This window comes from Diadema antillarum, unplaced genomic scaffold (assembly GCF_040938485.1).
Source record: "Diadema antillarum isolate AM-2024a unplaced genomic scaffold, OU_Dant_1.0 scf00000146, whole genome shotgun sequence".
NCBI classification, from domain to species: domain Eukaryota; kingdom Metazoa; phylum Echinodermata; class Echinoidea; order Diadematoida; family Diadematidae; genus Diadema; species Diadema antillarum.
Window position 1 is genome coordinate 1,877,494 of NW_027271035.1, and position 14,815 is coordinate 1,892,308.

The 14,815-nt window shown below is 36.8% G+C and overlaps 1 protein-coding gene across 1 annotated transcript in view; it reads right to left on the bottom strand.

Moving 5' to 3' along the window:
* LOC139721631 (uncharacterized) overlaps positions 1-11,926 on the bottom strand; it is a 32,470-nt gene extending 20,544 nt beyond the window's left edge. Inside the window, exons 1-7 of the mRNA XM_071632962.1 lie at positions 11,732-11,926; positions 6,347-6,445; positions 5,708-5,796; positions 4,672-4,761; positions 3,634-3,822; positions 2,623-2,712; positions 1,928-2,039 (exon numbers count right to left, since the gene is read on the bottom strand). Of these exons, the coding sequence (XP_071489063.1) occupies positions 1,928-2,039; positions 2,623-2,712; positions 3,634-3,822; positions 4,672-4,761; positions 5,708-5,796; positions 6,347-6,445; positions 11,732-11,777 (715 nt within the window). The 5' untranslated portion in view covers positions 11,778-11,926. The remainder of the gene's footprint in view (positions 1-1,927; positions 2,040-2,622; positions 2,713-3,633; positions 3,823-4,671; positions 4,762-5,707; positions 5,797-6,346; positions 6,446-11,731) is intronic.
* Between the last annotated feature and the right edge of the window lie 2,889 nt (positions 11,927-14,815).

The window sequence follows — 14,815 nt, forward strand, 5'->3', positions numbered from 1 at the left end:
ATCACAGATTCAACATTCAGACACAATTTTGTCTCTGTATGATAATTCTCCAACATTTTTTTTCACTTTGTGCAGAAACAGTTCCTCAGTTTTTGAGTGCATGTGTTAGATGTAGACAATACAAGAAAGAAGAGAGTAAGAGACAAGGAGTAAACGGTGCAGTAGTACATGGATGATAGCTGGTAGTATGCTTTACTGTAAATAAACATGTCATTCTAAAATCAAAACTAAAATAAAACTAATCGCGATATGGCTGAAAGATTCAATTGGCTTGATTACAACCAACTCTTTACCAATGATCAAATGTTGAAACTATATTGAAAGCATGCATGCTTCTGTTAAGCAAAAAAATGTATTTTCATGTCATATTATAGCTCACCTTTCATTGCCATTAGTTTTATGCCATGATAACTGTATTGTATTAATCCATAAAAACATTATCTTTGTGACAGCATTGCAGTGTGTTATTGCTGTTAAATTTACAATCCAAGAATGCCAAAATTTAAAACACTGAAGCCATTATTTTGTTTTAACATGCAAATATCAATTTCTATTGACTGCTGGAGCATACATCATAACTTTGATTAATCAGTGGCATGATACTTTATGAGGAAATAGACACGGATACCTAGCTCATTTGCTGAAGAAGAAAAATGTGTAGGGGTAGAATTTGACCTTGTATTAGTCATAGGATACTTGTATATCACTGAAGTCATAACCCTGTATGCAACATATAACATCCTTTCTATAGCCATGTGTGACAAGAGAGTGCCTAGTCTAGAATATTATTGTTGAAGTGAGGATGTTGTTGAAAATTCATTTTTGTAACCTCGACATGGCAACCCGATTTTTATCAGTGGTTGTGAATGCAGATTTCAAAATGACAAGAGTTCAGACACTGAAATGTGTGCTAAATTCAAGATTATTCTTTATTTACAATCTGATTCTGTGATATGTGTATGACTTGAGTGGTACAGTTTGTTTAAAATCACCAGATATTTCAGACATTCGGGTGTAAGCATGACCAAAAAAATGTTGTTTCAGAAATGACATTGCATATGACTACATGTCTATTGATAAAGGGTGCTGCCAGCATCAAGACGTGGCAAAAAGTCATTTGCAACTATGATTGCTTTTGTTTTTTGATGAATTCAGAGTCACATTTCTTCTGATTATGCATCTATTTCATAAATTCCTTTATAGTCTCTTGCAGTTGAAACTGTTTTATTCTGGATTATGTAATATTGTAACATGGATCTCCTTGAGCAGCATGGCTTAAATCTTTTTTTCCTATGTCAATAAATGATTGTGAACCAAAATGTAATGAAAAAAAAAAAGAGAAGAGGGGAGAAGAATAAAACAAAGAGGAAAGTGAGCAAATAATAGCAAACAGAATGAAGGTGGTTGATAAACACAAATAAGAAATGACAAGCAAGAAGCAAGAAATAGAATCTACAAAAATGGAGAAAATAAACGCTTGAAAGGGGAAACAGGAAATGTATTCCTAGGAAACCTTACAATAATGACAAACTTGGTTTGTTTGTTTTTTTTTGCATGTACATGAAACCGACATCCTATGAGGAAAGAAGTTTTTACTGAAAATATAGTTTATACAGTATCATCAGTGTGACAACTTCTTAAACATTTATATGCATAAATTCAATCTACAATGATGAATTAAGAAGCAGGTTTCTGTGACAAAACACTGTAGGAGGTCAGTTTGAAAATGTATCATTAGGTTGATCATGTCTTAGCCAAGCAAAACTGTACCTTACAAAAACATATAAATGACAAAAAGAAGGAAAATGCATTTGTGTCAGTGCAGTGAGTTTGCCTGATGTAGTTTAAATGTTATATATGGTAATGATGAGTTACCAAAATTTAAACGGTTAATGTTACTACATTTCTTTTTTTAATTGACTCTTACCAAGAGCTTGTTTGCTTTCCTTGAGTGCCTGGATGGTGGTGTGTGCTGCGGTGAGGTCTGCCTGCAGGGACTGGACCTTACGGGTCAGCTCAGATTGGATCCTATCAAATTCCTGTGGTGAGGGGAAAAAATTGTTTTATAGACATAATAAACAACAGGAAACCACAATGCAAAAACATCAAAGCAAAATTGTAAATTGAAGCAAAATGCCAGTGTCACAAAAAAAAAAAAAAAAACTGTTGTAGGCTTTGTATAATTTACCCATATTACTTGTAAAGTGCAAGCAATAGCTTGTGTTGACAAGGACACAGATGTAGTTGCCCTTATAGATGCTGACATTCTTTTTCAGGGAGAGCAAGCTTCAGTTCATTGATGACATTTCACATCATGGTCAGAGGCACTCATCTGAAAATTAACAAGCTCTTTAGTTTTGAAATTAGAAATGAATCATTGTTTGTGCAATATGAAATGCTATCTCTAATGGATATATGCAACATTAACTTTGAACTTATCTATTTGTTACTCTATAGTATCTGTGACAATATCCAGAAATGTCTCATATCAAGTGTTAAAAATTGGCTGATAATCAATATGTTTGTACAATATGAGATGTTATCTCCAATGGATATTGGCTACATTAACTTTGAATTAATATCACCAGTGAGAAATTTTTGCAGAAATGATTTGCAACTAACCTCATCTCTCTTCCGCAGCTGCTGCTTAACCGTTTCTATCTCATCTGAGGTACTGTTGTGTCTGGCTTGAGTATTCTCCAGGGTTTCAATCTGAAGGGAAATAATTTAAAAGAGAAATACATGACGCTACATACACGAAAGACATTTGAAACAAGATAATGTGCTGATGAGCAAAAAGTGTTGCCCAGTTGCAAGTCTTACACTTTACATTCTGTACTTCTCACATTCTTCTACTGTAATATATGCAAGGGACAAGAATAGTGCAGACTCAAACAGCATGAATAGAAGTAATGAGTATGTACTGAAGATAAATCCTCAGTCATTTGAAAAGAAAACAAATCTTTCATACTGGCATACTGGCATCAACTCCCCTGATGACAAGGTTCTTTACACACCCCTTTGACTAAATAGTGCTCTGTGGATAGAGTAAATATTTTCTATTTAGAAAGTCAGGAAAACCATTACAGAATATTTTGTCAATCATGAGAATGAGTTTATGGTTTTAGGCAAATTTCATATTGGAGCCTTCAAGATTCTTCTGTAAGATTGTACATAAAAAAGTAGTGCTGGTAATATGTGACATGACATTTGAAAGTGTACTGTATGGCACCAATGTCTGCAAGCAGATATCACATCAAAATAATTGTTAGTCATGTACAAGGTAACTCTGGAAACTGTAACTGTAACTGTAACTAACTCTGGAAACTGCAGCATCAAAGTCTGCCTCAAAAAGATTTTACATCACGATTATTGCAAGACATGAAGGCCTACAGGGTTGTGTGAGTATAACTTGGAGAAAAAAACCCTGAAAAATATGGATGTGGAGAAAAAAAAAAACTGTGAAAATTTTGATGTATTTGAATTGCCAGAAAGTCTGAAAAGTGGGCTTTTGGTAGAGTAAAAAATAAAATAAAATCTGGAATCAGATTAAACTCTGAACTCTCACATCCCTGCATACATGTACAAGATAGGTAGATCAAGGAAACTGATAGCCCCAGTCTACCCCCTTACCTTGTTTCGCAGGACATCCTTGGAGCGGGAGAGTTCCAGGACCTGCTTCTCGGACTTGGCCAGCTGGGCCTTGAGCTGGCTCTTTTCCTTGATGGCTGCCTGGAGCTTTGCCTCCACCTTGCCCAGCTTGTCCCGGGCCTGGACCAGGTTGCGCCCCATCTCAGCCTCCTGCTGTTGCAGGTGCTTGATCTGAGAAGCAGAAATTGAGACATTGAGGCAACACGCACAAACGAATCATCCAAAGAGAAATACCAGTGGTATCTCACTGACTGTATACCCTCACACCCAGCACACTTGTCTGTCATGTATAGAACAAAATCAACAAAACAAACCAAGTCTTTTCAAATACAGTAGATGCTTTCCCCATTATTTATCTCTGACATTTTTATTTTTCCTTTAATGTTTTTAAATCTATTTTGCTATGATATCAGATGTAATAATCCAACCTTACCAAATGACAAGGTGATGTGAATTAGTTTATTGTGCTAGGTGTCCTAGGAGTCAATAATGTCATTACATGATTACTGTCAGCTATCACAAGCCTAGTAATGCCTGGGATCTCTCGCTGTGCTTTGCAAACAGGGGCAAGTATTTGTAAAAGGGGAGTAATCCATCAGAAGCTTACTGCAAGTTATTTTTAATGACATGGGTAAAGGAAATAGAGGCAGCATGGAAGTAAGAATTAAAGACAAAACAGACAAAATGAAGGGGGTTTTAACTCGCTGGATATCAGGTGATCATGTTACATTGTATGTAGCAGTCCATGAGAACTTCAAAGTAGCATCCTGGTCATTTGACAGTGGCATCTTGTATTTAAAAAAAAAACAAAACAAAACAAACAAACAAACAAAAAAACTACTCACTATTGCAGTTGTAAGCTCATTGTTGCTCATGATCAACTCATCTATATCAGGTAGTCCTACACAAGGGACACCAGCTCTTCATGACCTTAAACATGATGCATACAGGGCTTCACACACCCATATTCACCTATCTTTGTATCACAACCCACCCTCGATATAATAAACAAACATTTACCTTTGTTTCAAGTTCCTTGATTTTCCCATTTTCTGCCTGGGATGGCATCTTGTTGCTCCCTATCCTCTTCCGCCTCTCGGACCCAGGAACCTGGAAAAAAAAATTACCCAAAATTATACATAAGTCACAAGTTTACTTCTGTAATGACCGAATTTCATCTATTTTTGTGGGTGCTCAAGGATACATGAGGGAATTTTACACTGAAAATCATTTTAAGTTTCAGCAAGAATGACAATTTTTGCTTGTGAAACCAAATGAAAGAGAACAAAATATATCATGATATTATGGATGAGATGAGATAGACATGATAAGTGGCCATTACAAAGCACACATCTTTTTAGTAAGTCACAAAGAAATAAAAACCCCTCTGAAGTAATCTTAAGGGCAAAGAACAAAAGAAAAAGACACTTTTGACATGAAGGTATCGTTGCATGCGATATGCTTGTATCATCTACTGCATGATGCACTAGAGTCATTGATGATATTGAAGTTTGTTGAAAAAAAAATCAGAAATCAAAATTTTCAGGTGATTTTGATACATGGAAAAAGCAAAAGTGTATAGACTTGAGAAAAAAAAAAAATCTACAGAATATCATGCCTGTAAAGTCTAGACAGCTTTGTTGATTCCACCACAAAGCAGTGAGAGATTACTGAAATTAAACCATGATTTTTCGTCAAGTTCTTTGACCCTCAATGACCACAGCATTCATTCAAGACTTTGTCTCGGTCATCATATAATGCAAAATCTGTAAATAAATTCAGTCATATCTCTTCAAAACATTTAGAAGGTTCAGACCTTAGAGTACATTTCCTGTGAGGGCAGACAGACACAAATTCCATAGATATGTAATTGTTAGCACAAGGAAGCTGCTTGTATACATGTATATATAGTGTGTGCTTATAGGCATCTATGAATGGAGCTGCTATGAGAATCAAGTAAAATACATGTGTAATTGCAGAGTAAGGAATTTGCTGCGGTAGCACTTCAAGGAATCCATTTTTCACATACTGTATGAGGTAAATATTTTACACTCACCATGGACATGTTCACCTTGCTCGGAGTCCGAAGTTCACCCATAGATGAGCTTTGCGACAGGGTGGAGTCTGCTGAGCTGGCACAGGTATCTGCAATTTTTGAGTATGTCAAAGGAGTGTGAATTGATGAAAACTAATGAAATTAAAATAAAAATTTGCTTCAATATAGTTCAATAGTTAATCATTCATCAGTAAAGTTGGATGAGTAAGATTTCCTCCATGATACAAACTTTGAAACTTACCCACTGTTGTTGTTGTTTTTGTTTTGCGGTATTATCACATTGATTTGGACTCTGAAGATACTACAAATCTAATGTTATGTATCATTGTGTTAACCTCTTTTTCCATAACAGAATAACATTGTTGTGTTCTCTTCTTTGCAGGAACAGTAAATCAAAACATATTAGAAATGAGCATTGTAATTAAAACTTGGAAAGGTTTATAGATTGTATTGATGTGTAATTGCAAAGTGTCATCCGTGATGCATCACCACATATAATGAGAACAATAACAACTGTGCCAACAGGACATTACTGAATTATGTCAAAAGTGATCACTACTGCTGTTACATTACAGTTTGTACAACTGACTCGTTTCATTTGTTTGATTTCTGGAATTTCTGAGTTCTGTGACCTCTCACCTTTGACATCCTTGAATCTCTCAGTCTTCTCAACCATAGCAGCCACATTAACCTTCCTCTCTGAATTAATGTTGTAACTCCCCACAGCAGGTGCGCAACCTAAAAACATAAGATATTAAATGCTAGATCAAAATGATAAATAGTCGAGATGCTGCAAGATATAAAGGGGATAATCTGGTAAGAAATTGCCATCAATGTTAATTGTTATCTAAATCATCACTTATAACTCAAATGGGCACGATCACAATAAAACAGAAATCATGGCGCAATTGATGGATCATTGGATCTGGATCTGGATCTGGATCTGGTAGGATATTAGCATTAAACCGTTAAACACGGTACCTCTAGTAGTTCGGGGCCTCTTGTTATTAACTGTGTGCTCACAGATGTAGATGGTAGGCTGACCGTATGTACTTACCATATTACAGTTAGCAAGAGGTCCCTGAACTAGAGGCAGATTTATCGGTCTAGAACACCTCTAATAGTAACTTGTTAGACTGTAAAAATGACTTGCAGTAATGTTTGTGCTTTGGCAAACTGCATTTGGGGGAACAGAAAATTTGAATTTATTACCTATGATGACGCCCTTTAAATAGTCAAAGATTTTGTTGTAGTAGAGGGCATTGATCCAGTCACGAGCCTGGAGAGTTCAATGTGATGACTGATGTGTATCCACGGGGTGGTCAATTTAATTAGCACATTGAGTCAGGGCATCGATTTGCTGCAGGGGTTCAGTTTGCGGCACCCCTAGGAATAACTAACCATAACTTCAAAAGAAGAAGGGTTTTAATATTTTTTTCTAAATTGTTTTATTTGAAGAGCAACTGAAGAGCTTTCTTTTAATACCAAAATTATGAAATAATTCAGATGATGGCCTTCATAATTCTAATTTAAACCGTCTGTGTCACACTGTTTTTAAAAAAGTATGACTTTCTTAACAAAACGTTAAGATTTTGTTCTGTTGCTAGGCAATACTATCATCCCACGTTTGTAAATACAAAATCTTAATATCAAGAGGCCTGGAATGGTAAGGATTCCTCCTGTGACTGTGCTAAATATTCTTAAATTCATTTCCTTTATCAGTTTTGAGGATTGCAACAGAGACCAAAATGTCAGGGATGGGTCCCGTTTGCAGCACCCCTGTGGGATTTACACATTATAGCACTATTTTACATGTTAAAATGGGTGGAAATTGATGAAATGCACGCAATCTTGAAATACTATGAAATCGTGAATGATTGAGATAATGAATCCAAATAGTGTTCTAACAAGCTGAAAACTAGTTGGACCATCAAAAAATATTTGGTTTTTGCAAAATTTCAATGTTTGAAAAAATCAGGGGACATTTTTGTGTGGGGTGCTGCAAACTGGACCCCCTGCCGCAAACTGGGTCCTCTTGGTGGCTGCAAATTTTCTGCATAAAATTGATTAATATACGACTAGGGTAATTGTCCACCATACAAAATTGTGATGCAGTGTCAAGAGGCCTTTGGTACCTCTTTCAATAAAAAAATAAAATAATTAATTTATGTTGCACATTTTACCAGAATACTACAAAATACCCTTGAAAAGGCCGTTTAAAAACCTGCCGCAAACTGGGTCCGCTACTCAAGGTGAACTAGGAAGGTTCAATAGACTTGTAGAACCTGTATCAATTTTTGTGGAATCATGGTTGGACAGCTACTAACCCCAGGGCGCTCCTTGTACACAGTTATATTCGCGTTGGGGCTGGTCGCAGTTAGAAAGCTACTAGAATCTAAACTGTTAGACTCATTGACCGCTTTAAAATGCCTTGTATCCGAGAAAATATTCCTCAGTCTTCTGTCACCTTGATTTCCTTGCACTATGGCAGAAAATACCAGATTCAGATCACGGGCTCAGATTTTTTTACTTGTATCGTATGCGCGGAGTTTTTTGCGACAAATGAAAGCTCATCATTTTAATCGATCGACCCCCTGTTCTCCATTGATAAAACCACAAAGCATGTACTGAAGTAGGAAAGTAGTCAAGTGAATGGCAAAGACTAACTATACACAGCCCTGTCGCTGTACCGTGTGGACACTACGTAATCTTATAATTCTGGGGCGCCGACTCTATTTTGAATTTACTGCACCATATTTGTTACCATGACTACATAAGATGAAAACTTCATCTATTTAGCTACCGTTTTCAGCTATTGATATTGACACATATTTCACAACTTACCAAAAATGACACCTTTTTTAATCCTGTACACCACAGAAATCGTAGAAAATGATTCGAAATGTCGGCGCAGCACTCTGCAAAGGGGGCGCTGTCGACCGCGCGGACGTACAAACTCTAGCAGCACAATTTGCATCGTTCAAAGCTGGGAAAGATTTATTTTGAATGGCCCAGCGATGATCACAGCATTCCGGGATAAGATTGGACTTTTTGCTCAGTGTATGTTGCGTGAGGGCTCACTATGGACTGAAATACGATGCTCATAGTCCAAGCATCTCAATTCACGTGAGTGATTCGTAAAATTTGTGATAAGAATGTAGAAAGTTTCAACAGTTTTGTTGTTGTGTGGCCGTGTTCGAGGGGTTTATATGTGCATGGGGTTTAGTAGATACTGTAAAAGTGGAAATGTTCGCGGTGCTGAAATTTTCGCGCATTTCGCGCAACCAGAAACTACCGTGAAAATAAAAGCACGCAAATATTTTTGTTTGCCATATGTTCCTGTGCGTGATGTCGTGATTCCGCGGAGTTAAAAACACGCGAAACTCTTCCTTCCCAGCCGAGCGCGAAAAATTAGTCGCGCGAAAATATCCACTTTTACAGTAGGTCCATGTGTATCACACACCGTCAGACGCTGTGCGCTAGCACGGCGTTTGGTCGGGCTAGGCAAAGACGTGTTGACTGTACAATACATCAATCATGTGTAAGATGTTAGAAACTAAACGTCTTTGTGGGGATTTTCTTCAATTCTTTTTCCTCCAGTTTCCTCAGGTTCCCCTCATTTCTCTTGGTTTGTAATTATGTTCGCATATTCCAGCGTAGTGCGCCCCGTCCTGTGCGTACTTCTTTAGATCTTTTGTTTTATTTACACATTGTGCGTAGGTGGTCGATGAGTAATTATCTAACGTACAGTGTAAGACTGTATCAGACTATAGTCTCAAATGGTTAGAACTTTCTTCCTCACATTTTTTAAGCCCAAGAGCAAGACTTTAACTGTTATGACCCAGTGTTCTACCTTAGTCTGAACAGTTACACTTCCTAATTCTATTGACTTTAGAATCTATAGATTTTAAAATAGAATCTAACGTTAGATCTAACAGTTACAATAGTTTTTTTTCTAACATTAGGCAGAAACTCCTTGTTTATCATAGCACCCCCCCCCCCCGCCAACCAGGGTTAAAGGGATCAAATAGTTGGTAATCATGTACAAATGCACACCTACCGTTCGCTTCGCCGTTTGTCAATAAAATTTTGTGCAGCTATTAGAGATGCTAAATTGAACCATATCAGAGAGTTTTCATGGAATTAGAAAGCCGAAAAGGTAAGAAAAATATGAGAAATCGGAGTTGAAATGTACTCGGTCGCGAACATAGTCTCCGACGTAACTAGTGCACCGATTTCGCAGAGAACGATGTCAACAATTATAATCGATTCTGGTAGTCTCTAATTAGCCGCTTACTAACAATATCGAACTTGACTCGTGCAATACGTGTAGCCCCTACTTTCTTTTTCGTGTTTTTTTAATTATTATTGTTAGCTCACCTGAGTCGAAGCAGGGAGGTGAGTCGAAGGCTCAAGTGAGCTATTGTGATAGTTCTTTGTTTTCATTGCCACTATCATGATTACCACTATTCAAATTATTGATATGATTTATTCATACCAGGATTAAGACATCGATCCTTTCTTTAAAGATTGTGGCAAGTATTGATTTTATCATGACAAAAGTTGATAATAATTTTAAATTAAATTATCTAATTTGAATAGTTTTGAAGGGAATAGAATTAGGTTGAAGGAAAAGTGGAAGAAAAAGGTTGGGCTATTAGGAGGGAGAGAGAAAGAGAGAAAAGAAGATGAGAAGGAATTCAAAGGGGATTTGTTTCTAGTAATCTTCATAATTTGTAGGCCTAATTTAATAAATTGATGAGAATATTATTACAAAAAGTGTATTTTATACAATCATGTATTAATATTGAGGACTTCTCATAAAGTGCTCATTTTACCTACAACGAAACAGAATTTTGAGATGGAAATGGTAATATGTTTTTGATTGATAAGTTCAACTTATAGTAGAAAGAAATTGTTTTTATGATAGTATTTATTTTTCCATTTCATTTTTTTGATTATGTATACAAAAACTGCAACCCCAGTATTTGCTTTTGTTTTGTAGTAAAATCCATTTTATTGTGCAATATTCATGATGGATATTAAATTCCCATTTTTCATATATCTTTTACTGTTTTGTACACTGGTCACATATTATCCGTCCATCATTTAGTCAGCAAAAAATGTTGACAGATATACAGTCACACGCAGGAGAAAATTAACTAAAACGATAAAAAACAGACGCATCAAGATCACTTTCTTTTTTCCACATTTTACTGTCGAGCCGACGTAATTATTGTGGTTAAACACCAAACAAGCGGCTGTATTACAGACTACAACGATCGATCATCATCGTTATATCGCTCTTCCACATAATCGATCATCCATCATGCTACGCTGACACAGCCGTCGATCGGCGTACTGTCGAGTAAAAATTAGCTACTTTTCTTCTGTAATTGACTATGAAATTTCATGAAACCGTCAGATATGGTCCATCTTGACATTTCTGATAGCAACAAGAAGTTTTCATTGACAAATTAAGGAAGGAAATGGTAGGTGTGCATGGTGTGCATTTCTACATGATTACCAAATAGTTTTGGTTGAGACCTAATTTCAGGTTTCTAACATTTTTTGGTGAGATAATGTCGAGAAACTTCTTATGAAATATGAAAGAGCATGTAATTCTATGAGGAATTCAACATTTGATGAAAATTGGTTTTGAAATGGCTGAGATAGTCTATCCAAAAAAGAGCAATTCTCATGTGAGTAATAAAGTGTGGGATCCACACACACACACACACAGCACAGTGTCAGTGGCCATACTTGATTACTTTTTGTCCTCTTTTTTGGATGTTTCAGTCATTCCAAACCCAATTTTCATCAAATAAACTTTGATTTCCTCTTAAAATGGTGTGCTCTAGAACTATATCATAAATGTTTTCTTGGTATCTTGCATCTCCACCAACACTGTACCATCCCTTTAAGGTTATGGCCCTAAAATTAAAGCCATGACTTCGATCACTACTGTAACGTTAGATCTATCTGCTTTAGCCTTTGGCTTTATTCTGCATGCATTCTTCTCACCTGTCTTCTCATTGAAGCGTTGCACTCTGGACTTCGAAAATGACATGATTGATCAATTGCGTCTGATGGAGAAGAAGCTGGCTGATGGGCAGTTGAAAGGAGAGGAATTCAAGTATTCAAGTTCCCTTTGTTTACTAACTTGATCGAGTTCCTGTAAGACTGTGAAATTGACTGGAGCGTTAGATTATAGCGCGTCTCGGATCTTGTCTGAATCCCCGCCAGGCCGTCGTCGTCAGTACGATGAAATAGTTACCATTTACGTCCAAACGTACCGTATGTACCCGGGTGTGTATCTTCGTCGTGTGTCAGCTGTCGTGCTTGTGTGTACGATCTTCCAAGGGACGTACGTGTTTGGTTGAGTGTGTGTGATGTGCTTTTCCGGAACTGGGTCGGGTAGGCTGGTGCGTGCGTGTGTGAACGAGCGTGATAGTTATGTTTCGAAAAGACCTCCACAAAGCAGATGGTACCACATTCAACCAATCACAGTAGTGGACGTAAGAGGTGATTCCACAACTTATAAGCTGATAGAGGGCGTTTATATGTTTTTTTTTTTTTACGCACTAAGTATCGGCAAGTACTAGCAGTACTCAGTATAGTATTTCGCGTTTTTTTTTTTCTTATAAAAAAGAAGAAAAATTACATACTTACTTTGTTTTACTTTACTTACTTTTCCAGAACAGTGGTGCGGGACAGGGCCTGTTCATTGATCAGGCTTGGTTTATCCCCTGCTACTCTCCCTCCTTTCAATTCAATTCAAATGAAATTCTATTTCCAATAACACATGTTTGTTGTCAATGCAGATTCAAAGAAAAAAACACGTAAATGTATAACAACAAAAAATGCATATATTACTGTAAGAGAATAGACAATTTTCATGACAGAACATGTGCTTTATTTGAAAGGACTAGGTGTATACACACAATGGCAAATACAATGATTGAAAATATTTCACAAAAAGAAAAACATAGGCACTATGTGAGCCTATCAAACATCAAACATAATATTATTTACAAATCATACAAAATACATACCTACAAACGTTCAGTCGTTACTAATCTCATAACGAGGAAAGGTTTGATTATAATTCGAACATCATGTTTTTTGGCGTTTGTTTGTTTGTTTGTTTGTTTGTCTGTTTCATTTTCCAACTGAAAAATGGCTGGATAGCCCACATTCAGCTGCAATAGCTGGTCTTATATGGGGTCCAGTTGGATGTAAGGCGGGACCACTATAGCCACTTCACCAAGTTAAACATCCTGCTCTTTGCGATGAATAAATGAAGCGGGATCTTTTCAGTGCGTTATTCCGAAAGTTCGTTGTTCTGAAGATTCGTAATTCCAAAAATGAAAATGAGTTTTGTTATTCCGAAGATTCGTTAATCCAAGAACGAAAATTAATAAAGTTTGTTGTTCCGAAGGTTTGTTAATCCGAAAAATAAAATAAGGTTCATTCCGAAGGTTCGATCGTTAATCCGAAAATGTATAAGACGGTGCGCGACTAACGAACCGTTTTTCTTTTTCGGATTAAGGTATCTTATTTCATTTTCGGATTAATGAACCTTCGGTATTAATACGAAACTTCGGAATAACTAATTGTAACTATGTTTTCAAGGCCCCATTTCTTTAGATTCGGATACAAGATTTTCAAATGATTTGATCAGATATTGAAAACGTCACTCGACAATTAAACGATTGTTTTTATTGTCTTTTATTTCTGCGTTTGTTAATCACATTTCTCGAATCTCGTTGTCCGATAGTTTGTGACGTTTGTGGTGAACGCAATGTTCTCCCATAGAATACACAGTGAGTACACACGCACGGAACATGCAGTATGCTCCAGATCGTTGAATTTCAGTTCTAAAAATTCAAAATCTTTCATTATAATCCCCCCCCCCCTTCTGTCAATCTCCATGTCACAGTGAAGACACTGGCACATGGAGAAAAATATGTGATATTATTTAGTCATTCCTTACTTTCAGATTTAAGAATTTTCAAATATTCTGGCAAAAAGACAGTGTGCACCAGGAGGTGTTTCATCAATTTAGTCAGCGCTGACAAGTTTTCATTCTCTGACAATTTCAGTAAAATCCTTGGTTTTGATTGCCGGTTGACACACTCTTGTCACTGACTGTTTAATATACTATGGTAATTGTCAGTGACTGACAATTTGTCAGGGCTGACAACTTTCATGAAACGGTGCCCAGGTCTTTGAATGTCATTTCTATAAAAATGCAAATGCTCCTCCTTATATGGGAGGTGGGACACCTGGCCCCTCCCGCGTCCTCCGTGCTCGTTCGCTTCGCTATATCATACCTCATTTGCGCGTTCCACTCAAAATAATATTGAACATAAACCATTTCCCCACCCCAAGATATATATTCGTGCGTGTCCCGCCACAAAAGAAAGCAAAATGTGATGATCTTGATGATATCTTCCAAAGCATTTCTTGTGATATAGATTACGAATGTGGTTTCATTGAAAAGACTAGTTTTGTCCTACTTTTATCAATACATTTAAAATGACTCAGGCCCTATTATTGGTTTATTCGTTGTGTCGTTGAGAGCGCATTGCATTTTCATACCGATATAAATAATTCCATGTGTATTTGCATGGTCAAGTTAACTTTTAGACATTGATGAAAGCAAAATGAAATCAAACAAAAGGAAGGGCGAGGTCTCATCAAAACCGGATGTAATGACGACTTCAGAAACTTTCAAGGCCAGTTGTGCATTAACATGTAGCCGCTATTATGCATTAATGCAAATTAGATTATAAGTGGTTAAATCGTTCCCTCACTTGTCCCCACTTAAGAATGCAGACCGGATATCCATGTCGCAATAAAATTTCACCAAATCTCTTTCCTCATTCTATGACAAAAATATGCAAGCTCATAGCACGTCTTGTATGTCATACCATAGACCTATTACTACACATAATCATTCATCATTTGCTTAATGCATGCCTCTGTCTATGTCAACAGCGTCACAACAGCATTTTTAACATTCTTCCCTACTTTGATCGTATGAACTCCGCCGCCAACAAGCTGGGTCAAAACACAACGCAGCTTTGAACAATCTAAATTATA